Source organism: Neodiprion pinetum, chromosome 3 (assembly GCF_021155775.2).
Source record: "Neodiprion pinetum isolate iyNeoPine1 chromosome 3, iyNeoPine1.2, whole genome shotgun sequence".
Classification (NCBI taxonomy): Eukaryota; Metazoa; Arthropoda; class Insecta; order Hymenoptera; family Diprionidae; genus Neodiprion; species Neodiprion pinetum.
In genome coordinates this window covers 37,735,014-37,762,628 of record NC_060234.1, presented here as the reverse complement: position 1 = coordinate 37,762,628, position 27,615 = coordinate 37,735,014, and the positions used below count along the sequence as shown (strand labels likewise).

Sequence of the window (27,615 nt, the reverse complement as noted above, 5' to 3'; positions counted from 1 at the left end):
GTACTCGAAATTCCGTAAAGTTGAGAATTATAGTGAGAAGCCATGCGAATACCTTCCCAACTGTTTAATGAGTCTCTGCTTCCGAGTCAAGTTGATTCGAGTTCAGTATCAAGTAAACGGCAGTAAGGAAACGTCCGTACGACAGCGACTGGAGATATTCCGGTAGACTCTGTCTGGGAATTCGCACCGTGCAGAGGCGATAATAATATAGTTGAGCCTGCAGCTTTGAAGGTGAATTCGTATGAAATTATCTCCTTCGCAACGTCTTTCTCCAGTCACAAGGTGCCCGGGAAGTCTTTTTGACCCTGTGAAGTTGACTCTTTAAAGAGTATTCGATCTTTGTCCCATCGAAAGGACCAATCCAGGCGGAGCAAACAATGCGGGACCCACCCTCTTCACTCGAAATGGTCCTTCACTCGACCGGTTTGCCGTAATTCGGGTCGACTTTACCACCGAAGTTTAAGCTGCTTTCTATGTATGAACGGGAGTAGAATAAAGGGGCTTAACCAGGAACCACTTTCCGGCGTGGTTAGTTACGGTAAATTAGCAACAAAAGTTGCCCCCTTGCAGGTTTATTGAAAGGGACGAACATCATATTCAGACCCAAGCGCCTATTCGCCACTCTGACAATGACGATCGGACAAAAGGGTAATTACAATTATGCACACAAGCACATATCGTCATTCTCAATCCCTCCAACTAATGCGATCATTCTCCTTCGTCCGAGATTCGCCCAATATTCTCTCTCCAGGGTGAATAATGGCGGTATATCTAGTGCCAGAAGTGTTTCATCGTCATTTGAGCGGCCCATTTAGAGTGCCGACGCAAATTTGAAAAAAATCTACCGAAAATATCACATTTTGCAGAGTGGAGAAGCCAGCGAGGCGCGGGGGCAGGGTTACTATAAGTCTTGCAGAATTACCAACGGACAGAAATGATTTACGGAGATTATGGTCCCGCGAATATGAAAAAAGAGGGTAGTCTTTCCGAGTGGAAATCTCTCTCACCGGAAGAGTTTCTGCCATTTTCTGCCGGCATTTCTCTCCTGACGTCGCGTCATTTGTTACAACGTACCGCGCAGAGCCAGCCTGAGCCATAGGGTCTGTCTTTCAGACGGTGTCAAGTCAAATGGTTATATTCACCAACATCCATATGTGCCCATCTTCGTGTCGTCTCTTTTTCTTTCGACGTGACACGTTAATAAGGCGCACCCAAAACGAAGCTTCAAGAGTGCCAAACGTCGTAGCAAAACACGCCGTGAAGGTTCAAATCACGATACCACGTAATAGTATCAACTTCCGGGCTGCGCAGCACGGTGCGTTTGGCGAACGAGCAATATTTCCTGCGAAGGGCCCCAAAATCTCCAGACATGTGACCGAAACCTACAAACGACCGGTGATGATAGTAACCCCGAGATTGACTGGATGGAGGAAATATGTGCAGGTATAGTGATATATACAGAGAGGACGCGAGGCGAAAAATTTAGGAATATTCGAAGGTTGGTATTTTTCGATTGGCGATCAAAAATATATGACTCTGCATAGCGGTGCGAAATTCGATACGGATCTTCGTGACGGATCTTCGTGACGGTAAAAAAGCTTTAAGTCAGCACACCTTGAGGTGCTTCGGAATGTCAATTTCGACCGATCGATGAACCGCATGCGATGTAGGCAGTCGGTTGATATCACCTTACAAACGGGTAAATTGTTTGTCTACTGCGTGATGCGTTGGTTCATCTATTCGATCTCAGCCGGTGTATTACGCGTCTAACATCAGACGCAATAATGACTTCGTGAGATTGCCTAAAGTTGAGGTGTGATAATTAGCTACCAGCTTCAAACTGGGAAACCGGTGTTCTGTTAAAACGATCGATGAGTGAGTATTTTTTTGAAAAAATGGATTTGAATGATCGAATTGCCGAAGATATGATAATTCGATTAGAGTATTCTGTCAACTGCGATAAAACGAGGCGGGCGTAACTGAAATTTGAATAACGGCTTATTTTCAGTTATAAAAGATCCAGAATTATGGTACTGAAATCTTCTATCTGTGGTATAATTTCATTTCAACTACCACAGTGTTTACGCCTGATTGGAAAGGCAGGCAACGCTTTAACCAACCAATAATGGGCGGTCATCCGATTCACTTGTACTCGTGTCGTTGATATTTTTTCCGTTAGATTCAAACTTTAATCCCTCAAGATTCGGATATCCTGCTTTATCTAGCTCTGATACAATTTTACTCTCAAAACGTTGACACGCCGTAAACAAGGCGGGTCGAAAATGAAATTACCGACATTTTTACCCGTACGATGAAGTTTAAATTTGAATAAACAGCGAACTTCTTATACCATCTCAGAATTCATCTCATTCTGAGAGCCACGCGTCATTCTCTGAAGCGGAATTCCGTTTGTTGGATATAAAACGTACAGCGAAATCGTGATTAAAGGAACGGGACGTCGCGTCGGTGGTTGTAACGAAATAATTCGAGGCAGAAAAAGTAGAAGAGAAGGTGACGGAGCTGCGGAGAAAGAACGGCCAAGGATCGCAAGGGAAGATTTTCACGAATCCTCTGAGGGTGTGTACTATTATGCAAATATTTGCCGAGTGTTAGGGAATGAAAATAATAAGATGGCGCCCACTGCCACCCTCCCTTGAGTTTCATCCAACCCCTTGCGTCCCACGCGGCGTTACTTCTCAGCTCCGTCACGATCTCGTTCAGTTTTCTTCTAAAGAGGCAAAAAGGTTGAGCTTCCAGAAAGCGAGAGATGGCTCGTAAAGAGGAAACTGTAAATAACGCATACTGCACTCGAAAGCATCGGGGCATGGAACGCGGCGATTCCCGATGCACGTGAATCCATTGAATCGCTTTTCCCGCCCTGAATCGCATCGCGAAAGGGGGATGATTGGTGAGGCTGACAAGTCGAGCGGCTCAAGCCATTTCATCTCCCCGTGACTTAAGGAGGAATAATACAGTGAAATCGGGGCCCGTATTCACCGTGAAAACAATAACCAAGCATTTTGGAATATCCAGCTGGTTGGCTTGCTTGAAACGAGAACGATCTACCTTTTTTTCTCGCCGAAGATGAATGGATTTCGAAGAAGGGTGAGGGTCGCTTTCGGCCTTCCTATCTCTCCTCATCTTCCCAGACTGACACGATAAAAAGTTCTCCGTGTCTTTAACGGTTTATACCCGGAGGTTAGTCATCTTAACCAAAAGTATTGCGAACGAAATCTTCCTCGATCCGGTGCCACTTCCTCAGTTCTGTCCATACCCTCTCTAAGCAAATCCGTAGTCATGTGAAAACACCGCGTAATTCTCTACCGTTTTTTGTAGTTAAAGGTTTAAACTTAATCTGCACGATTCTCTCCGATCGAGATCAATGTTCGCGTTTTACAAACCTAGAGCCGTTTTATCATTATTGCACACAGTGGCATGCTTCCTAAGACACGTTACAATACATTTTGTGATTGTGGATACAGACAACGGAGTGACAGCTGTGGTATTGTTTTGACTTTGCATGTTACTATGTATATTGTACGGTGTACAATATCCTGCCTTTTCAGAGCCTGTAGTTTCCCATTATCTATATTATCGGTCGCGAAGCTCTGATCACCCCGGCGATAATATACGCAATATTAATTTTCTATTAGGGCTGTATTTGCATTCAGGTAACGAAGAGCAAACTGCCCTATTGTCGTGTAGCTGTACACTCTCTATCGTAATCCTTGTGCAACGCTATACCAATTAATCTGCATTATTACCTCGTAACCGTAGTGTAACAATTTCCAGCAGTGGCACCAGCGCTGAAGGAAAAGCAGATAGTGCGGATCGTCCATACGGCAACTGCCCAATATTACTGCCAATGTACAGGATCAATAAATACTTCCCATGAGCTGAAAACGAGTTCCAACTGAAGCAGACTCATTCTGTCCTTTTTGATGACCAGCAGCCTACTCGTAACGTCTTCGTAAAGATAACGAAAGGAGGAATCAGACTCTGCCGATCTCCTGATTTATCATTAAAATTAAGCTCCTAGATAATATCCAAAGATTATATACAACTTGGAATATCTTCCCAAAGATAGAGCGGCGCGAGGAGGAGTGCAAGAAGTTTTACAGCGAAGTCGCTCCCCGTCTCTCATTTAAATTTCATCCGGCAGCTGGAGTAAAATAGCAACGTAAGAGAGGCGAGAGGGGTGAACGTGTGTCGCAAGTCGAACAGTGGGTGGGTGGTTAAAACACATCGCGGGGCACCAAAAACCTGCAGCTGCAAGGCGACCCCGTTTTCCATCACCGACGCAGTCGCCGTCTTGGCCTTACTCCTGCATTATTAAGGTTGTCTCTCGCGTGTCCTCGTCGCCCCGATTCAACCGACACCCTTGTACCTACGTGTAGGAACAGCAACGGTCTACAGCGACGCCTCCGGTAACATGCAGGTAACTGAGATGGTAATTCCGTTACTCCAAGCCACGTTTGGGGGAGGGGTTTAATTATCTTCGCCCCCGCGGGGCCCGGCGAAACGACGCGGCCAGGCGCGCCGGAGGAAAGAGGAGGGACCTGTCGACGTGACGTCGCCTCTAATTGCCATCCCTCGCTGATTATATTATTAATCCATGACGCGATGCAGCAAGCTCAAATCTCGATGCTGCATAACGCTTATAGATATCCAACCGGAGCTCGACGTCTCCGATGCAAATTCGAATGTAATATGCAGCCCGGGTACAGCAGCCGTAATGTTCGAGAGACTCGAGTGTCAAGTATAGTCTGACGAGCATTTGTCACGTATTTTATTTTTATTTTTATTTTATTCTTTCTTCCATCATTCGCATTTTTCGTTTTCGTGACGATTGTGAATTTATAACACCCGGTACTTCGTGTGCTTGAAAATGTGAGCTGTACCAACTCGTACACAGCAATCGTAGACTGCACTTATTTTGAAGTTGAAAAACCTACTGGCTGCGTGAATTCGTTAAACGGAAACCGTATCATGTTTACTGCGAGTAACTGCTGGATATACTATCGATTTCGTTACAAGCATTCGCACAGCTCAAAAGCACTGTAAAGGTTTGTACAGCAACTTGTGAAGAGTTCTTCAGCGTAAAAGTGGGAATGTTGAAGGGGTGAAATTGCTCGAGGAAACGACTCAATGACGGAGTCTTGTTAAAGCGTTACGCATTACTCGTTTAAAGTGTACCTAATTGACTGACGGAAGTCACGGTAGAGAGAAAAACGCGAGTCAAATTTCGACCACATCTACTCGCGAGTGAAGATTTCAACAATCAATTTCACACACCTTTGCTGCAGTTTGTAAAACGTTCAGAATATCCTGGAAAGATCTATCGAGTGGTATGCGAAGACGAAGAGCAAGACAAGCTAACAAGAAGGACGGAACTAGTTGACTCTCGGATCGTCTGAAACGACAATTTAAGTACTACTTCGCAGAGAATTTTCTGGAGGAACGAACACAGAGTGAAACACTGTCGGAGCGAAAAGTGTCAACCCCACTCATTTTCTGATCTTTGGGAGACAACATTTTAAGACAGAATATCAATACACAACCCACCGTCCGCAATCGTTTTACGCTTTTGTACGCGCGCAGGATACAAATTCCCGACATCTTACGAATAGGGGACAAAGCTGAAGAGAGAATGAATCGGTGAGGGAGTGGCAATGATAAGAGGCAAGTCGATAACCAGAGCGTAACGCAACTTCGGGGTGTAAATTTAAACGTGGCGATGGTTCTCCCGAATCTCTGAAGCGCGGCTATTCTTCTGAGTGAGATCTCCTCTCAAGTCGAGATGAAGTATGGATTGTTGGAAAGGGCGGATGACGGGAGCTTTGAAATGACGCTAAGCACCGAGCTGTGGCGGAGACGATTCCTGGAGTTGGAACGATTCCGGGCTGCAGAGGTTGGCTCGTATCGCAGTTGCCAAGCGGCATCGGACAGTCGCGTGTTTGTCCATCTGGAAGAGAGCTTCCGACGACAGTAATTCCCGGGGAATTCAAGATTAACGCTACCCTCGTCTGCATCCTCTTCAAAGCTCAGATCTCCACCGTCACTCTGTCCACTACTTTGGCGGTTTGTTCCGAGCGATCGACTCGAAGTCCTAGCAGGCCAGCCAAATTCCCTGAATCCTGTTCAAAGCTGTGGTTCCTAATCGCATCCTGCCGCTCCCCCATCGCAAACTCTGCGTGTATTGTCACGACGCGGTCAGGAGAACATTCGGAACTTGAATTGAAAGACTGAGTTATCGCCGAGGACGGTTCGTTGACCGTTTTCCCCCTCCAAAATCCAATTCTTCATCCCTCGAATACCAAGGGATTGGTAAGTACGTAACGACTTGTTCGGTTGATTGCGCCAACAACATCCGGTTAGCGGCTGGTTACGGAACTCCTCGATGCACCATATGCGGGAACGCCGAATGCACGAGAGCTCTCCGGTTTCAACACACCGTTCACAAAGCCGCTGTGTTCATCCTCATTACAAACAATTCCCTCCGCATTACTTCCGAGCAATTTACCGACTGTCAACTCTGCCGTTTGCAGAACCGTTCTGCAAGTATCGCTCCGTCGTTTCAAGCGTCTCGTATGTATAACGAGGCGGATAAAAGTTCAAGTGCATCCGCTAAGGGACTCTCAGATTTTACCAGTTAAAAGAGACGAAATCTACTCGATTGACAACGACAAGTTTCGCTCTTTGATTTGTGTTTTAACTAAGTTTCGTTACTCTGATTTAAAAATCGCAAGGGTGAAACTTGAACCCATCGTTCCGTTTCTTAAAGATCAAGAACCTCGATAACGTCACGAAACCGGGTGAACAATGAACTGAGAATTGGGTCAATTGACAGAGAAGTATAAAGTTCCACGTGCCCAGAAAGAGAAGTCTTGTATAAGAGGTTTGAGAGCTCGTTATTTCAAAAGTTTCAGGATATGAAACTGAAGTCAAAGGAATTGAACAATCGAAGTAATCCAACTTTCGCATCTAGCGGATCGAGTTTGAGATGCATTCCGCAGGTGTTTCCACTGGTAATTGCGTTATACTTATTATAATCCCCGGGTGAGCCGATGCAACCGGGATATGAAACGCATCGGTTTTTCATTTTCTGGGATAGTTTCACCTTCCCAGGCATTTAAAAAGGGCGGCGAGGGATAGCGGCTGGAGGAGTTCGGCGGTTATTAATTGTTTTCATAACGGATCCTCGAGTGCTCGCGCGATCTCAAAGGGAGCTGCAACAATTCTTGATAGTTGTTTCGCGAGAAATAAGGCGAAGTAGAACGCAACAGCTCCGTTCACCCGCCCGAGTCGTTCTCAGAGTCGGAACAGCGGAGCTGGCGGCTCGTAGCGAAACGAGCGATTCATATTGCATTGTTTGAATATTTTCAGAAGAAAGCGAAGAGAATTGCGTATATTTTCCCATCTTTAGTCCCTCCCCGCACGGCTTGCCGCCCCAAGAAAGTATGCAAATAACGCAATATTCGATATGAAAAAGATCGCCCCGTGACTCTGGGGCGGAATAAGGAGGAGAAAAAGGGAGACGAAGAATAGGGAGAGAAGAAGAAAAGAAGGTCCGGAGAATTGAAGGATTTTCTTTTACGGCTTCATCCGAATTCTGTGTATACGTATATCTATAAATACATATGTATGAATATTCGAAGGATTCTCTGCAGAAATTGCCGTCTTGTCGTTTAGTCGCAGCTCTCAAAGTCTCCTTCGCGTTATACTTCGGCAACTTTCTCTATACCAATTCGCGTAACTTTTTCAACCCTCGCATCCTCTCCCTCTTTCTGGCGTTCACCAGATTTCGGAGAGGAAAGAGGATGGAAAAAAGTAATTTTCTCTCTCTCCGCTACCTTCAGGGATGATTACAGCGATGGGCATTAGACAAGCGGGTTGTATACGTCATCTTTGGTGATACAATAACGCCAGATTTCCTGATTTTTTTCCGGAAGTTTCACCCCGAAGTTTCGAAAACCAATTCGCCTAACACTGCCGGCGACATTTATTTACAAGTGTTTTACTCCTGTCATTCATACAGAATTGGAGAGAGAGAAAAAGAGAGAGAGAGAGAGAGAGAGAGAGAGAGAAAAGTAGAGGTTGGAAAGGAGGGAGCTTAAAATTTCAAAGACACTTTAGCCAAGTCCCCCTGCCTCCTTAATGGCGTAAATTAAAGTGACAAAAGAGCGGCGCCGGGGTCTCAAACACGTCTGAAAAGTTATCCAATCCAGCAGTATCACAGCTCCTGTTTCCCAACCCATTTACACAGAGATATGATTCTACCTGTATTTTTCCTTTCACACGGGCTTACGAAAATGGAATAAGGGGAGAGCAGCTCTCTCTCTCTCTCTCTCTCTCTCTCTCTCTCTCACACACACACACACTCTTTCTCTCACACTCTCTCCTTCTTGTTGTTTTCTACGGAGCATTTCGTTTCAGTTACGCCGGCCGTAAGTCAGGGCGAAACTTTGGCTGCGCGTGATCGTTTAACACGGTAGAAAACCGACTTATATACACCCGGGTTCACTCCTCGAGTATATAAAGTGGAGTCAAGACGACTTCCGTCCGGAAGTGAGTAACAGTCTTTTGCCCGTCTGCACGCAACCTGCAGGATTTCGCATCCCTTTCAAGTTCGAGATGCGTGCACGTAATTGAGCGCAGCTGATAGATATGCGTGAAAAAAGGCGCCTTTCACCGCTCTTGCGGCTCTGGCTGCGCGGAAATTCCACCTTGCGATGCTTGTTAGCGGAAAAGACATCCCGTCGATGGGTTTTTTTTTTACGAGGATCCGACGGTGCCGTCAAGATCCAAATATCGAATTAACGATGCAGCAAAGACGGGGTTCAACGAATATACAAATGGTTCTAATTACTCGGCGTCGTTTTACGATTGTCTTTTTAATTGGCATAATCCTCACTTCACCCTCCAAGTCAATCGAAAATTGACCAGATAACGGCAAGAGCTTTCTAGAATTATTACGATACTCGCATAATGAGCTGACGCCGAAGGAGTTTGCAGTTTCTATAATCCGATATTCTTCCACTTCCCTTCGTCGACGTTTTTTCGTCGGTAACTTTGAGTCACGCTTCAGCCGCGTTTATATGCTCTGCAGCGTCTCCTTGGTCTCCGCCATCTGTTTATCGCTATCAGCTAAATTCAAACTTTCCAACAATTCAGTGACACCCCAGCAGCAGGAGTGTGCTCCCGGCCCTTGAACGCAACGCCCGTGATAAAACCGAGTTACGATCAATTAAATAATTTTATAGTTATCGGTCCCGATCAGCCGGGGTGCTGGATGAAAATTGCAACGTCCCTTGGAGGGGCTCTGGCGTAATAAAAGGAAACCGACCTTTCTGCGAGAGGTCGATTGAATTGGCATATCAACGATAATTGAACTTTCGTCGAAACGAAAAGGGCTGCTCCTGCACATATATAGAACTCGATCGCGAAGACAATAATCTCGCTAAAATCTTTGTATATATTCACTACCCTGCATATTCAAGCTACCCGAATTTCTACAAAATCGCGAATCGCTTTCGGTAAGCATACATGTATAACATTGAAAAAGAACGATCTCCTTCACCGAATAAAATTAGAGAAGTGCAACCTGGAGGCCTTGGCCATCTTTCATCATCTACGGGAATTTCCGCCATACGCCTCGTCGTCGAGCCCTCGCTTTGTACCCTGGTAAAAAAAGGAACCCGGCACAATAGTGGCAACAATCATTTAGGTCAGAGGCAAGCCCCCGAAAGAAAGTGTCAATATAAAGGACCTCATACATACATACTTACTCACATACACACGTATACATATACATATATACGAGGTCCTTAGCGAGGACAATAGCCCACGCGTTCAGGACTAGCCTCGACTTATTTTTTTGCCCTTGATAACACCCACAGCTGGCAAACGGAGCTTTCGTCCGGCGAGCTTATCGATTTCATATGGCCGTCGGGGGCGGGTAGAAAATAGGTGGGGTGGGAGAAGGGGCGAAAGAGAAAGGGGGCTTCTTTGCTGTAACGCGCGAGTTTACGATAAGCGATGGAGATAGCATTGTTGCAACGTTATGTCTGGTTACGTCGGCTTATGTGTTACGGTTATGCCGTCTTACGTAGCGCGCAGGCCACCTTATTTCAGCTCGTAAACCGGCCCCTCGTTTACAAACGACCACGCGATAGGGTTGAGTGTTAACATAACTTCCACAGTCCGAGCGTAGGAAAATATGCAGCTTCTTTATACATATATACATACTTCATACCGTTAAACTCGGCTCGCTTACTGATTGAACCGCACCGGGTAGAAAAAATAAACGCAGGAAATGGGAAATTAACATTCGGTCTCGTCGAACAGTTCTCCGGTCGTCGTTAGCCTGAGCGAACAGTTTATCTGACAAAGTGGCCGGGATCGCAGATTTGCGGTTAAGGTGTCTCCGAGACACAAATCTTTGCGAAATTGACGCGCATACGTGTATGAACTATACATGAATTCCTTTGAAGTGCGGAAGATGAAACCTGAGAGCTGTGCCGCCGACACAATTATTACGCGAATGATGAGAAGATGTATAATCCCCTGAAAGCTCCTCGAATTACGTATCAACTGTACGTGTAACCGCAACGATTATGCATTCAACCATGCGTAGGTGTGTCGTACGAGTTGAGCAGCTTATGTGTCTCATTCAACCCTCTACAGTCCTATGCTGATCCATACGAGTATATTAGCGATTCTCTGTTAATTCGTTCAACGTAATTGGATACGGTTTCACTTCAAATGACACATATTGAGCCAATTATATCTGCGGACTTTAAGCGACGTACAACGATTTATTGTTTATGGTCAGCGGTGTATCATATGTTTACCTGACACGTAACAGTGTGTTGAGAGCAAATTATGCACTGCAGACATTGGTAATGGAACAACGTCGATCGGTGATTATCGCAAGAAAATTACTTCGCAAGCTCAAGACGTGGAGATCGGGATGAATTTCAATTCCGTAGAGAACCGAATTTCTAATGAATCCGATTCGACTTGCAAAGAATTCCGTTTTTGACGTTAAATGTCCTGACAATTGAGATTCCAGTGACAATTTGACGATTCGAGTTGAACACCCCAAAGTTGTTAAATCGAGGGTACTTGGGCGGGTGAAGAAAAGCAATTATCAAACGTACCGAAGAGAGGGAGTGAAAGAATGAGAAGGAAAAATAATAATTATAATATCAACGGCATGAGAAATGTTATTCATTTTCCCGAATATCTTTTGAAATAATAATTAGAGTTTGGCCCGAATGTCCAAAGTTTTCGCGGGAGGGACTTTCGAGTTTGAAGGGAATTATATTCGCGAAGAAGATTTCTTTCCCCGGACTTTTGGTGCAGAGCGGGTGGCGGCATATCTCTCCTTTGTTTCCTGCATCTGCGTAGTCGGTAGATAAGCTCCTCGCTAAGCCTCGTTCATCGGGGAAAAACCGTTTATTCAAGGATTTCCCGTTTCGCTTCAACGCCTACGGACGCCGGGGCGTCGCGACGACGCGATTCTATACAGCGTCAGCCGCGTTCCCGAGCTTGCAGCGTCTCTCGACCGATCTAGCCAAACCTGAGGAACCGGGCAACGAAACCCTCGGAGCTGTGCTAGGGCCCAAGTTTAACCAAAGTTGACAGTGAATGTGTTTACGCTCCGGATCTATATACATATATATTATACATTATATACTCCTGGCACTAGAAGAGATGGGAAATTAAGGAAGACATCCACCCTTTCAGGAAAGACTCACTCGAGTCGAGTCTTTTACAACACGGGATTAATTTCCGTGCAACCCTGGATTTAGGCGATAAGATTTGTGCCAAGGTATTCTCGATATTTTTTATCGATAATCCGGCTGTTCGTGATTCTAAAATTCTTACATTCTTCGGTTCACCTACGCTGCTAGACTTGAAATAATGACATCGTTGTACAGTTTAAATAAACCTTGGGTGACTATGAAAAAACTCTTGAATAGCCAGCGATTATGAGTAATTCTTGCCGAATTCACACCTGAGTACGAGCACCTGGTAACTCCTCTGAATATTCGTTTAACTATTTAAGAGACCAAGTCACGCGATAATTTTCGCAAACTTAATTCACATTCACCCATTCAATCGTTCGCTCACTCGTTACCGGCATAACAAATTATCCGGAATTTTGTGAAAATTCAACCGAGAAGGTGAAATTTTATCTCGCCGACACGGGATCGCGATGTAACGATAACTTTGATCGGCTTAAGGCGTTCGCGTGGTTTAATCAGGAAGAAAGAAAGGGGGAAAAAATGGAGACTTATTATACAACGGTCAAAGGTACACGGCTCTACGTTATATGAAAATATCGTTAACCCAGATCGTTCCAATCTAGGAAAAGAGTGCACTTATCCGTACTTGTACGGGAGTGCACTTTGCTGCAATCTTCAAGAGGTACACGCCGAGGCGAAACGAACGAGAAGAGCTTGAAGGAATACGGAGGAATGAAGAGCGAAACAAGGCTGAGATGAGAAGAGAGAGTCGGGACTTCGCGATTTCTCGTTACGTGTGAAGCTCTTCGACAGATTAAAAACGGAGATAAGTAAGTAGAAGGAAAAAAAAAAAAGAAAGAACAACAACAACAACAGAGTTCGACGAAAAGTAAAAAAAATAACAAGATCCTGGAAACTTAGGCGCTGGAGTGATTCTGAGGTGCAAAGAAAAACTGTATGATCTTAATAATTTTCTAGTATTAGGATCATACCGACCCAAAAAGGTCTCGTAACTTTTTTTGGATTTTTCTTTAGCCACCGATGAAATTTGAATCGAATCGTAAACCAATTGCGAAAAACTCCGTTCTTTCAAATCTGAAAAAATTCACACAGAGTCTATGATTTTAAATCAGATTTAAAAGTATCACACGATAATGAGATCTCCATATTTACAATTTTTTCGTAAGTTTTTAGTCTTTCCGTTTGGAGTTTTATTTTTCTATTCCGCAATCTAAACAGATCACAGAGTCATGAAAATAATGTGATTCTGCAATATATTTAGATCGGGGCATATAAAAGATGAAAAAGAAAAAAAACATGAGAAAAAAATAGTAAGTATTGATATGCCATTATCATGTTTCGTTCAAAAATCAAATTTTGAATCATAGAAACAGTGTAAATTTTCTAAGGTTTTTAAATATGCCGTTTTCGTAACCGGTTTTGCAATTTTGTATAAATTTCACCAATGGCTGGAAAAAAATCTGAAAAAATTCCCGAGACACTTTCGGGTTGGTAAAAACATCATACCAAAAAAGAATCAGAATCAAAGGTGGTAAGGTACACGGGCTGCTAATTTGACGTGGAATGCCCCATACGTAGATGTGTGCAAAGAGTTTTTTTGCACGGATGGTAAATCTGTCTTTTTATTTCTTCGGGGGCGTCTGAAACACGGTTCGAAATAACTTTAGTAAAAAAGAGAAATTTCCCGTCTCAGGTGCGGCTCAACTACCGCAGTACCGAGGCATGAGAACACCCGCTCGGTGGAAACCATTAAATATTTGCCTTTTAGAACGACCGACTAGGTTCCCAGGTGGCGAGCGAATTTAAGTGCCGGAGCTTTGCGTCCGCGGCTAGAAGAGAAGCGCCATGGACGAACGGACACAAAGTGTGGAAATAGGACGGCGGCGGTACGATCGAGTGAGCCTCAAAGACACGAGGGGAGGACGTGGGAAACTCGAGGTTGATCGAGAATTGAGGATTTGAGGGGGAGGCGGAGGCGAAGTGAATTCATTGCCCGAATCCCCGGGAGAATTATGTAAATATTTAGTGGCTTTGCGAGACATGGTTTGAAGCTTCCGAGTGAATTATTTTACGTAATACTGGGTATGCTTTACGCGGGCAGTTCTTTTCTTTTATCCGTGTTCAGTGCGTAAAGTAATTGTTTCCGCGACGGTGCAAGAAATGATCATCGGGGCACAAATAAGTGCATTTTTACGTTCTGGGACTTGAATAAGGATACAAGGGCGATGCCCGACTTTGCTAATCAGCGTAATTAAAACAGAGAAAAATTAATTGGAGAATTTATTCCAAAATTGCAACTAGGCTGTAGGCGTGATTTGACGGTAAATATCAAGGCACGAAATTATACGAATCCAGATGAAATGGCGGTTAAATTATTTTTCATGACCGCAAATGGTGCGTCTACCAAAACTTGGCTCAAGCCTGTGTTTGGTGTCCAAAGTTATACAACGTATATATAGATATAATACGCGTTAACGACTGAGGGAAAAGTTTTCGGCGATAAAAGTTAACCCGAGAGTCCGCACCCTTCGACTGCCCGTCGTTTAACTTATCCCGACCTTATTATTTTCTGGCTTATCGGACGTATTTCAATTAATTATTCATTACAACTCACCGTTCCGAGTCTTATACGACACGCCAAGTATTACTTGTAGTGAGAAAACCTGAGTGAATTCACCGCGGCCGGTACACAAAATTTGACTTCATACTTTCACGAGCGAGGATCGGCAGTTACGATTAGAGGTGAAAAATTACAGCCTAAAATAATTTTACATATCAGTTAATGATGACTTTGAAGAAGAGATGAGGAGAACAATTATCATTTATTTCATCGTATAACGAAGTGCGGAAGTTACAGCTAGAAGCTTGCGGGGCAAAATGAGCGAGAGATAAGACGCTGAATTAAAAATGAGAACCAGCGTTTATTTCGGGTTGAACGGTGCTGGATGATCTCGGAGTGATGAAGAGTAATTTGGTGAATTTGTATACACGATCACACGGGTGGGAGAATCGAAATGATAAATGGCCAGAAGCACGAAGGAAGAGAGCAGCGGGAGAGAGAGAGAGAGAGAGAGTTGCGGGAGGGGGGAGGGGCGGGAGGAGTTATTTCGTAATGGTGTATTTGCGAATCACTCTCGATCATGGCAGCAGCCTGGAGAGATCCAATCAAGTTGATTTGTTTTCCATTAAATAGTAATCGAATCGCGTCCCGCGCAGCCGGCACAGAACCAACTTAATCCAACCTTGCGTGACGTGATCCTGCCGACCGCTAGTAGATACCGCAAAAACGATTATTTCATTACGTTTATCGTCGCGGTCGTCGGAGTAGGAAATTAAACTAATTGACCAAAACCGCTGGTGATCATCCCAGAACAACGAAATGAAAGGACGAACGACACGCCGTCACGCACCGAGACGTCGAGCTGCTTTTTCCTCGTTCTTAGGCCTCTGTCGGTGTCAAAATTTAATTTTTTACAGTGCGACTGCCGGATGCGTGGCTCATACGCAAATTTTTCTGTACAAAACGGATCAACAAATACTTGCGCACATTTTTTTCATCCAAGTTTGCCTCCTAACCGGTTCGAACTTTAATTATATCGATCAGACGCGTGAATAGTTTTGAAGAGAGCAAAGAAAAGCTCGTCGAATCCAATACCCGCGGAATCTGAAATTTGTTCAATACGTAATAAACTAACGTCGAAACCCGTGCCTGAATAATTTTATAAAAAAGGTTCATCACTTCGAAAAATTTCATACCCAGATTTCGAAACTTCGAACGATCCAGGGTATTTCAGAAATTTCATATACCCACCTACATCTCAGACTTCATTGTGCTTATACACACGCGATTGCCCAAAATCCTGCGAGATTCCAGGGAATTCATCAAAATTCTTCAGGATATGGTACATTATTGGTACATACAAGACACAATAACATTTCACAGCGACATCGAAAGATTTTGCAAAACGCATACTGAACATCATTTACAAAGTCTTGTGTAATTTTCACGAGAGTTTGGAAATTCAATCACCAGTAGACTCTGTTATTATTTCTCCTTCTTTCTTTCTTACATATCGACGAAGGGAGATACGAATAACAATTCCACCAGCAAGGCGTCCGTTTCACGTAGGTCGTTTGATGAGTTGAAAAATTGACCCGCCAATTGACAGAGTTTTACTTGACGTCGGGGCTGGCAGCGTGACTAACGACTAAAACGTTTCGTCCGGCACATTATACCGAATAAACGTCTCCTAGACGTCCACGAGCATATTGTATTCAATTGCCGCAATTTCACCGTGACACAATCGTAGTCCAAGTACATATCTGACCCTTCACTCGGAATGACGCAACGGGTGGGAATGCATGAATTTTTTAAACGTTGCTCCCCTCGCGACGTAACGAATTCCGTTTTCGATCGTCGACGCTTCGCTTTTTCGGGATTTTCATTCCCTTCGGGCGGTGATGAGGGACGGGTTTCCAGGCCTCCCGGAGGATGAACATCGTAGGGCACGACGTGTTCCCGGCGCACGGCGACCCCTTAATTGATAATTAAAGAAATTTCCGCTCCCCGCTGTGCCGTTTAATGCGGACTGCAGACGTGATAACGTCTCAAGCACGTGAGAAGGATCGAAGACGTTCAACGTTTGCCATTCAAAGTGAAATTTTTCAGGCAAACTTATTAAATCACGCACAGTCGAACGAGTCTTCCAGAAATCGCACCTCCTCCGTTTTATTTCTCAATTTCTTTGCTATCTATACTCGACCATTTCTCGTCGAATACGAATTATTATTACACGTTGCGAGTGATTTTGCTTGTATCTTGTTTCCTGTAAGATACATCACGTGACTTTTGCAGTATACGCGGTAATCGGACACTGCGTGATGTAATTTCAGAAGGTTGAGAAGCTGCAGACGGTCACGAGTCACAGACTGTTACTATTCGGCTCCCTTTCGCTTCGATACGAAATGAATACGAAAATTTTTTGGCAAAGATTCACACCCACGGTACAACGGACACCGCATAAACTCGCTCTGCACCGCAGTCCGCAGCCTCTCTCTGGACCACTTTATTCTCCCTATAGAACCTTCCACTTTCCATACAACATCTCCTCTGAATTTCGAACATCCTTATACCACCCTCTCTGCCGCTCTCCCTCGGCCTATGTCTCTCTTTCTCTCTCTTTCATTTATTTATTTATTTGTTTTATCTTTATTTATCGCTCATTTCAGTTCGATTTATTTTTATCTACTTTTATCTCTCTTCTATTGTCAATCCTTGTCAACTCTGGTTTTAATTTTGTTGTTGATTTTATTGTATTTTATACCTATACACATTTTATGTGTGTACATGTGTGTGTTCTACGTACCGCTCGAGGGGACTTGTCCGAGGGTGAATTGGCGCTTCTCTCTCTTTTATACAAAGGACACCTTAAAAATCGACTGGTTTATTACGGCAATAAGCGATCGCCCCTCCGATCTCAGGTACAGCCAAGAATTACAATCGAAGTGAAGTAATGTTCAAAATTTAATTTCTCCAATGAGACTGGTTTTTCGAACCTCGATAATTTTTGTCAATTGTATTACGAGCTAATTTCTTAAAAGAATCATTGCATTCATGAGCTTTCGTTAAGCTAAAAATATAAAGATGTATAAATTTCACGAATTCTTCCAATTGCACTCCACAACGGGTCGTTTTATTCGGAGGGTTATATTTTATAAGTCACTTAAACACCTTATTTCATTATGTTGGAAGTCTCACAACGTTGAATTGATATTGATTTTAACAAATCGATGGCAACATTGAATCGACTATTGGAAAGCGAAACTTTTCAGTGACTTTTCAGAAAATAATATTTTCGACAAAATGATCTAGCGTAGAGCGAAGTCGAACGAATCTTTTAAATTTTTAACCACTTTGCAGCGATACAAAATGAAACATCGATATCTAGCATTTTCAGTATCTTCCATTCTAGTATTATCAAATAGATCTTTGTAGCTTAGGAATAAAAATGTAGATTGATACTTACTCAATGTACGACTATCTCGTAACAAAATGAATAAAAAATATCGATTCTTGGCCAGGCAACCTCGTCAAAGGTGACAGCAACGAAATGAAATGACGTTATGTGAATTTTGACGAACCCGTGGATCTTTGAGGGTTGTAACTGAGTCGCGGAGGCCGTTATCTTTTTTATTCCCCATCTTTTTAGCGCTCCTTGTTGTCGTTTCTTTTTTTCATTCCTCCTTCGCTTCGGGAGACCGTGCATAAACTATGCAAATAAATACGTCCGTGTATTCTTTTCCTAGCCCATTGTAGTCAGCATACCGCAGTAAAATACCGTCCCTTATATATCATATATATAATATCATATGAGTTTTTCATGTACCATATACCATGCCACAATCCGAGCATAAACTCGGGGACGGCCATCTTTTGTGTTTCCAAGCACGCCCTTTTCCCCCCGCGGACAACCACCACCCGCAATCCCCGACGAACCCCATACCTATATGGCCTTTTTCTTTTTAAAACCTTTCTCCTCCCTCATCCCTGTTACCCTTTTTTACGGTGCATACTCCGTCCGTAAGGCATTTTACTTTCAGTATAATTTTCTTTGTTTGTAGTTGTTGTTTTTCCCCTCTTTCTTTGCTTTTTCCTATTCCTCCCCGTGATGTGTCTTATGGACAACGCGGTATTTGTTCTAGGGTGAAGGACACGGCGCTCAGCCAAGGATGAAGATCCCTTTCTCGGGGAAATCTTTTTCATGTATTTTATTTGTTACAAAGGTGATAGAGTTCCGATTCGAAAACAACCCGCGGGGACTGCCGATTAAAAAGAGAAATCCCCGTCCCTTGGGCCGGGTTTTCATTACTGTATACTTTTATGTGAGACGCAACACAGAGCTGCAGGGACCAACGACGAAGGAAACTTGCGTCCCCAGGAGAGGAAAACTAATAAAACTGACTGACGTCGGGGTATCGAAAACGTCGGAAATGCCAACTATGAGGGTTGCCGTATTTAATCAAGCCTAGGTAAACTGGAAGAGGCCGAAGTACGGACAATAAAAGAGCCGAAAGAATTTTCTTCTTCTCCTCCTTCTGCTTAGGTCCGCCGTTTTCTCCGGCTGGCTATGCGGCAGACGCCTCAAACCTGTCCGCTTCGCAACGCATGCCAAGGTATTTCCAAATTTCATTTACATCATCCGGAATATTACCGAATACAGAGACCTTTGCCAAAACCTTTCACAATTTCCATACGATTACCTCCAACTCCATTTTGCTCTCGGATCGCCTCAGCCTGCCTGCCTGCCTTTTAAAGAAGGGCGTACCTTATACGCGAGGGGGTTGAAATCCGAATTTGGAGGAAGAAAAGGTAGAGGAAAATTCACTCCATTCACGAGCTGAGTACACGGTGAATCCATTAGAACCGGCGGGTATCGGGTATACAATGTTAAAATCTAATATCGCATCTCCGAATCGATGGGAGGGCATGATCAAGGTGTTTGGACTGCGCCGTGGAAAAAGTTGAGAATTTGGTAAACAAGACACGGAACTTGAGATCAAATGAAACCTTATCCATTAATTCAGAAACTCGACATATCTTTATTCATATAGTGGATTCACATAATAGAAATGATCCTTTATTGGACATTTAGTAAAAGAAGAGTGATGCGAAACAAAAAATCTGATCGAACGAACGAATACCACGCAGTCCAGTCAAGGTCAATCAATGTCAAAACTTTTCCGAAGCAGTATCCCTTTTTCACCGAAATTTTATTCAAAGAGTAAATTGAAGGTCCGGGGTCGAAAGGTTCTGTTGCAAAAAATACTCTGAAGTAGAAGAGGTTTTTTCAACAGCCGCTAAAGTGATATTTCACGCTTCAGAATCGGAGAAAGCTGAGCAGTAGTTTCACACTCGAATAACCTGATGTATTGAATGACAGACGACATTTAACTGTAAAAAAGGATTGTTAGAACCGTGGACAAATTTTGTTTTCTACCGATTCTACAGAATCTGCATGAGATCATAATATTTGCAATTTGGACTTGATTCACGTGCACATCAATTACACCGATCGATGATGTATGCATGTATCGAGATTTCACCCACTTCTGACTCGTTTAATTAGTAGTAGTAAAGCAAGAAAATTTCTGCCTACAGATCCCAATACCGACATCTTACCGACACGTTAACAGCTTCACAGCTCAGACACAAACCTTTTTTCAGATAGGTGTTATCCCCCACATCAACTTTTTTAACCGTCGCAAAAAATCCTCCTAATTTTCTTCCTCTTCATCGGGGTGGGGATAACTTCCACCTGAAAAAAGGGTTTGTATCTGAGCTGTGATGCGGTTAAAGAGTCGATTAGATGTCGGTATCGGGATCTGTACGGAGAACTCTCCTTGCTACACTACACGTTTCCTCATCAACGAGGTAGGTGCAATCACTTCGTCCCATTCTAATTATAGATTCCACTTTGAATATTTCTCGCCGCCTTATTTCAACACTGAATAATTCAGGCGCTTCTAAGTAAGGTCACACAGTCGAGATGCACCGTGTCGGTGAAAAGCTTAATTCATCTACCTTTTGAAGCGATGCTGTATTTCTGTGCTCCGACTTCGCCTCCTGCATAAACATAACAAGCTACTCGAAACGGAAAGGCAAACGCCCTGCACGCTCGGCCATATTCAATATCAGTTAAAACGGGGTAATAAAGGACCAGGGGCGCTAGAAGGGGTCAAAACCGGGGGCGCCATGCCTGGGATTCGGTTAATAATCCAGACTTAATTATGGCCACTATACCAGCGTGTTAGCCACTATAATATACCGCTGCCTCGTGCAAAGGACCGAGTACGGAGCGATGGCGGAGGAATTGGAGCGCAGCAAAATGGCCATAGCCACAGTGCGATGGTCGATATAGAGATGAAAAATTGCCCATGCATAATGCGTTTCACCATTTCCTGCTGTTCGCGTTTACCAACGTCAATATGCCTGCGTTCTTCTAGTCACAACTCCTGTGAAAGGAGAAAAGAGAGGCTTTCTCGGTCGCGAGTGTGTGTAATAATTACAAATGTCCACACGTGCCGTTGCGCACACGTGGAGATGTACCAACAGTCTGTTACTTCAATCCCTCGAATTTATTGCCCAGCTTTGAGCTACCGTTACTCGGTGGAAAAGGGAGAACCTAATTCCGAAGGATGAAAATAATTCATTGTCTTCTTTTCTCTCCAGCTCTTTCAAAGTTTGCTTCACAGCGTTTTTTTTCTCTCTCTCTCTCTCTCTTCTCTCCTCTTCACACGACGGAGGTCAAAGTGATGGGAGATGAAGATGCGATCATCATTCGTCACAGAAACAAACAGAAATCGGTAAGACAAGCAGCATGAGGCTCTAAGTAATGATTCTATAAAAAAAAGTCACTTGACTCTTGGGCGAGAATGGAAATAGTTGACCAGTCATGAATGGTTCATGAACAGGAAGTGACTCGGTCGATTACATATTTCCAAGAAAGTTGCTGATATCGTGGGCAATTTGTCGTTATTATTCAAGTGCAGGCTGCGTGCGGATGATTAAGAATGGATACTGTAGACGTTAAGCGGTATATTGAACAAATTATTAAACGATCTTTAAGTAATAGAGGGTAAAAGTTCGGGAAGTGATTGCATCCTGAAGGAAAAACTTATGAGGTGTTTGATAAATGTTTCGATCATGTTTGTTTCTCTCTGTGAACATTTAAGTATGCAAATTGAAATCGAGGGTGGCGTAACGAAGGTTCGTAATAAATTTATGTAAAACCGAAAAATGTTGTATGCTCTTCGTGGCGTCGTCTCAATTTGTGCAGAGATAATTTTTCCGTAGTAAGGGGCGAAACGGGATAAAGAATCTGCTGAATAGTCCGGGCGCGACCTTACAGACAAAGGATGAGGATAGTCCGTGATAAGAAGGGTTCTGAACTCGCCATTTCGGAGGAACGGAAGGGGAGGCGTAAGCCGAAGCGAGGGAACGGGGTCCGAATTTATCGCAATTCAAAAACCCCTGAACCCGATATCGCGCGAGCAGTATGGAACAACTCTTTTCACCCCGACGCGGCATCTGCAGGAGCAGGAGGCGAGGGCTGGTAGGATCCTGATCCAATCTCAATATCAATGCCGGTAATCAACAGTTAATTTAATCTATTATTGCACAGTTATACAACACCGAGGTACAAACTAATTCTGTTAGCTCTTAAAAGGGGTATGAGAGATATTCCAAAGCGTAATAATTCATTCTTTATTACACTTTTAATGAGACATTTCCGAATACAGATATTTCAATGCCCACTTTTACTCACAGTTCCCCTCCGCTATTATTAACAAACTTTTTCTTACTCCTCGACATGACCTTAATTGATATCAATTTTTCTTTCGCTCTTATTCTTTTTTCTTCGCACTCACTTTCCCAGATTAATCAACTCCGACAAATATACCGTTTGTACGAAGTTATCGTTACAATTGTTACAACCATTCAGTCTCCTTGATCTCGGTCCGGAGGTTCGCGTTATGCTCTCAAAATAATCCTACTATTTCCACGCTCAGTGTTGTCATGTCATACGTCTAATTGCCCCATTAATTAGTATCAATTACCAACGAATGCTTTTGCCTGGGGACGACTAATTCTAAAGTCGTAAACTACGCACGTGACCATGAACAGTTCCTTTTTTCTTATCACCACGCGAAGAACAAGAATTTTTACTTTACCCTGAGTTCCATTGTGCGGAGACAAATTGACGGGTATATTTTTCTCTCAATATCTTTATCGTCGAACGATCGTCGTGACTCGTAGACAGCTATTTTTGTCATATCGTATGATAGTAATAGAATGGAATACATAAACAACTACGCCGAGTTTCAGGGTACACATTATCCAATAATTTCGTGTCAGGAGAATTCGATCCTGTGCAGCTATTGAGTGTCGGAATACCGAACTGTTGGATGAGTGTGGAAGGTAAGTTCAGAGGTCACGCGGAAAATTTTCGACCTCTGTATCGAACACACAATACAGGTGCCAGAGAGGAGTTTGAAACAAAAGTTCAAATCACTCCATGGATAACGAATTATTGTATACGGTTGACGTTCTCTATCTATAAACTGCAAAGTTCCAATATTTTAGGTGAATTGAAAAATTAACGACGGAGCCAGGAATCGAACCTCGTATCTAGAGATGCTTTACCGGAGACTTACTCCACTAGACCACCTAGCCGTCCTGACTACAATGTCATTAATTTCTCTAATCACCTGTATCCGAAGTTTGTTTTGGTTTTCGTGTGCCGTGACTTTGTATATATTTGAATTCGTCGCAAGAGGCACATTAGAGACGTTTGTATGTGGCTTGTTTACGTGTGCATATATTAGAGACTTGTGTCTGTGGCTTGTTTAACGTCTTTGTCTATAGCAAATTTCACTACCCCCGTACGTACAAACGATAATTTGACGTTCGAATCAATCACAGTTAAAGAAGTTGACCGGAGGTCTGTAGTTTGCTAGATCAGTTTCTTCCAGCCACGTGCGTCGCGCGTTTTTCTTTTTCCTCGGAAATAAAAATAAAGCTCGCCTCGGGCTTGCACGCACATGTCGCAGCTGGCAGGTTTCGCGATAAGCCCTTTCATCTGAGAAAAACTGCGGGGTGGTTCAAAGTGCGAAAATATATCTCGTTTAGGTTAATTATTCTTAGGGGTTGCGGTATAAACTGGCGAAGAGAAGGAGAGAGTGCAGGGTTGAAAAAAAGAAGGCTTGGCCTTGCCTCAATTTAGCAGGGTCATTCTGGGGAACAAGTTTCCGGGATAAAATTTAACCAAGAGTAAGTTGAGCGAGCAGCCGGGGCCGACGACGACGACGAGGATAAACTGCGCATATAATCTATTCCGTTAGAATGACGTAATACGCAAGGAGGGAAGAGAAAAACCCTCGATGCTTCGCATAAAAAAAAAAACTAGCTTAAAAAGTTGCTCGGTTATTCTCCTGCACGAAGCTCCCGTTTTAGACCGTGTCGAGTTATATACGTTGGCGAGAAAATTGCGACGTTAATCCAATCCGATATTCCTCAAATTCTGTAGCCAGATAAATTTCCTCGATCTTGTCTCACCTGACAGAGAATTAAAGTTTTCGCGGTCTCGTTTTCGATGGATTAACGCCAAACGGAGCCGAATGCTTTTTTTCAGAGCCCAGTAAATGAGGCAAAATGGTGATTCTCAGTTTCGAAAACCAGCTTATAGCGAGACGGAAACAGAAGCCAACTCGGTCCGTGTGTGATAAAAGAATTTCGGAGGAATGGATGTTGGTTCGGTCGATGGTACGAAAGAAAAAGAAGGTAAGCGGCGGTGTGCGCTGAAAGTATTCTGCGGGGGTTAAATCGAGCGTGACGAAGTCAGGCAGGGCTGAGCGAAAAACGGGGTTGCGGGGAACAACAAGACACAAGCGCAACAGTCAGTTGTTTTTCGAAAATCCGGAAATAGAGTGAAGAAATAGAAGGGAGGAAGAGAAGAGGTCCCGAAACGAAAGCCGGCGATATTCCAGCCGAAGGAACAGCATGAATCTGAGAATGAAGCTTTCAGCGTAGGGTATCGTTTTTTCCATCAAAACAGCGACGCCCGTGCGTTAAGCCCCCGGCGAGGGTGTTTTGTTTCCCCGTTTTTCCCCGATTTCCCTCTTTCTTGTACGCTCCTCCCCCTTTTTTTTTTTTATTATTCCTCTCCTCTTTCGTTGCAAGCAGAGCTTTCGACCCCTACGCACACAGGGGATATTATTCCCGCGTTACAGATATTCGAACGTGAAATCCTTTCCCGTACAAAATGACAAAAAAAAAAAAAAAACGCAATATGCAGAATCCAACCCATCACAGATGGAATAAGCTCGGAAAAATGTAGCAAATGCTTCGCGTGAGTGGGAGAAGAAGATAAAGCTAGATCGCGGATGCGTGTTTACCTTCTCTCGAGAAGAGGCGAGGGGAGGAGGGCGAACAGGTGGCTCGGGCACTTTGAGGCGACGCGGTGCGTAGATCAAAGTCAAGGAAGGTTCGACTCACCGATCGTCGTATACGAATCCGGCATCGAGGGTGTTGCGGTAAAGGGCTGCGGCGGCGAGGGCGCAGGCAAAGCCTAGGACATCCATGTCACATCGCGGCGGCCGCCACCCATCCGGTTTCCGGTCCTGCTGGTGTGTATTTTCCCCGTGACGCCGGGCGGCAACGGCAGCGGAATTTCCGGGGGCCGAGCACCGCCGTTTTTGCTGCGATCGCCTCGCCGACGACGTTTGGGACGCCGACGACGGGGGCGAGGAAGGGGCCGCCTCCGCGGGGGCGGAAAACCGGAGCAACGTCGCCTTCCTCGACGCCGGGGGGGCGGTGGGCTGCGGCCGGTGCCCGCGGGACGTCTTCACGATGTCCCACCCGGGGTGGATGAAGAAGAAGTGGAGGAGGGACGATATTCCTTGTAGAGACTCCGTTATGACGGCTTTTACGATGACCGACGAGCAGTGCAGGCAGTACCGTCACATTCACCCCTCGAAGCATATGTCAGCGGACGCCGATGGAGCCGAATCGGGCGGTTTCGGTATCGTTTTCGTTTCTCGGCTTTCGAAAGCACGGAAACCGCGACACTTCACTTCACAATTACCGAGAAAACTGAACAGCTGCAAGAATAGCGAATAAAATAAGCGAGCTACGGTAATCCTCCCGACGCGACGAACCGCACCGTCGAACGGCTGACTTGCAACGTTCAACGTTCTTCTATACTATCGTACTACTCTCGTACTCCGGCTCGATCAAAGGCCGTCTCTAAGGGCTCTCACCACTGCGCGTTAAGCTCAAGGCTCGGTCTCAGCGTCAGGCGCGATTCGAAGCTGCGACGACGCATCCTCGATATCCGAACGCGGCTGACTGTCGCGCGCTCGTGCCGAGGAGAGCTTTATACGTAGCTGGCATCGATTCCCGAAGCGCGTGCGCCCGACACGCGAACGCTCGACGCCGGTTGGCGAGTTTTAACACGATGCCGGCGCTGTTCTCGTGCCCCGTTGTTGCGGCGATCAGCGGGGGCAGCGACGCCGAAGGAGGACGAATAAGAAGAAGGGCCCACTTCGCGATGCACGTGCGGAGGGGACTGGCTCGTTTGCAGTCCTTGTGAGAGAGGAACCGAAACTTCCGGGTTAGAAATTCTAGTTAGAAATATTGAATTTTGTAAAATTAGAAATGGAATTTTTTATCCGTGACACTTTCGCAAATCAACAATCCCAACAATTCGTCTTTCGATATTTTATTTTCGCATGTTGGAAATTTTTATATATCGGCCATTCTAAATATCGATCCAACAAGGTTTTGACCCCCACCCCGGGAAGGGTGGTCGATTTCGTGAATTTACCCCTTTCGCGCTTTCTTTTTACATCGTTCTTTCCGCTTCCCGCGGTTGCCTGATGCTTTCCGTATCGTGGATATGTCCTGATGTGTGGACACCGATATGCGGTGCGTGACTCGTACGATTCACTCTGCATTATACATTCGGTTACTCGGAACAATCGGAAGCGGCACTTTGATCCCGGTTCTCGAACCCAACAACGACCAGGACACACGTCGCTAATGTATTGGCTAATAAATTCACGTTTTCGAATTGCAAATGTATAATGCTGAATCCAAATTTCATACATGATGCGGAACAAGACAGAATCAATACTCCCGTTGATTTTTTAATTCGAGACTTTAAAATGAGCAGACGTTTTGAGAAAATAATTTCGAAAACTAATTGCAATTTTTAGATAGACTTGAGTAGTTAATTTGAAAAAGCTAAGAAAAAAAGTAGTTTTATATATTACTTTTTCTTAGCTTGCGTTTTAAACCGCAGATGCGATTGCGATACGCTGAAGTTAGACAAACAACAAAATGGAAGTGACGTTGTATTATTCACTGTGTGAATCAATGGTTTACAACACACTAAGAAGATCAAAACCCTTTTCAACGGTTTTTTGCCAAGTTCTCGGAAAGAGACTTTTCAAGGGCAAATGTTGTTCAATAATAACCGTTTGAAGAGTTTTGTACAACCTTTATCGCAAGGTAGATAAAAAGGCCGATGTTATGCCCGGAGAGAGAGTTCCCGAAGCACGGACATTCGGAAAGAGAATAATTCGTAGCGGGAAGTTGGGAAGGTGTTGTCACGATGAGAATATTGGAAAATTGGAACCGCTGGAACTGATATTCCGCAAGGGGGTATATATTACATAGGTGAATTCGACCTCCAACCCCGAAGCAAGGTTCCAATATCCGGTTTGCGAGCACAACTCGCCAATATACTCCTCTCAGGGGTGCCTACCCCCGAATTTCCATATTTATTCTCTCCCTAGGCATAAAAAGGGTAGGTGTACGCCTCTCGCCTCTCGCTTCCCGCCACGCGAACCGCGCGGAGTTGCCCTTCGGGGATAAAAAGTTCTAGCTGCTTTGCTACCAGGTGCGCAGAGCCAAAGGCGAGAGGATTTTCCTCGAAGAAACCACAGCCACGAACCAATCGGCCAACCTTGTTAAATATTAACCTGAATTCCGTCGAGGTGATTTCTTCACCGCGGCCAAAATTCCACCGCTTTTGCAGGAAAGTTTCGCCCAGTCGGAAATTAGTCACGTTTCAGGAGGGTAACGATAAAACGAAACAATACCAACTTTGTATCTGCCAATACGACGTAGGTACAACAACATCTGAGGATTTAATTATGGGTATTATTATTGGATACTTGGGTATTACGATTTGCCAGTCTGCGATGACGTAATCGATAGACTCGCTACTGATCGGCATATTTACCTTCAATACATACCGTTCAAATAGATGTTCAAAAA

At 44.3% G+C, this 27,615-nt stretch overlaps 1 protein-coding gene across 1 annotated transcript in view; it reads right to left on the bottom strand.

The window, feature by feature from the left end:
- The window catches only part of Tmtc2 (Transmembrane O-mannosyltransferase targeting cadherins 2), a 168,598-nt gene extending 142,905 nt beyond the window's left edge, over window positions 1-25,693 (bottom strand). Inside the window, exon 1 of the mRNA XM_046616835.2 lies at window positions 24,829-25,693. Within this exon, the coding sequence (XP_046472791.1) occupies window positions 24,829-24,914 (86 nt within the window). The 5' untranslated portion in view covers window positions 24,915-25,693. The remainder of the gene's footprint in view (window positions 1-24,828) is intronic.
- Between the last annotated feature and the right edge of the window lie 1,922 nt (window positions 25,694-27,615).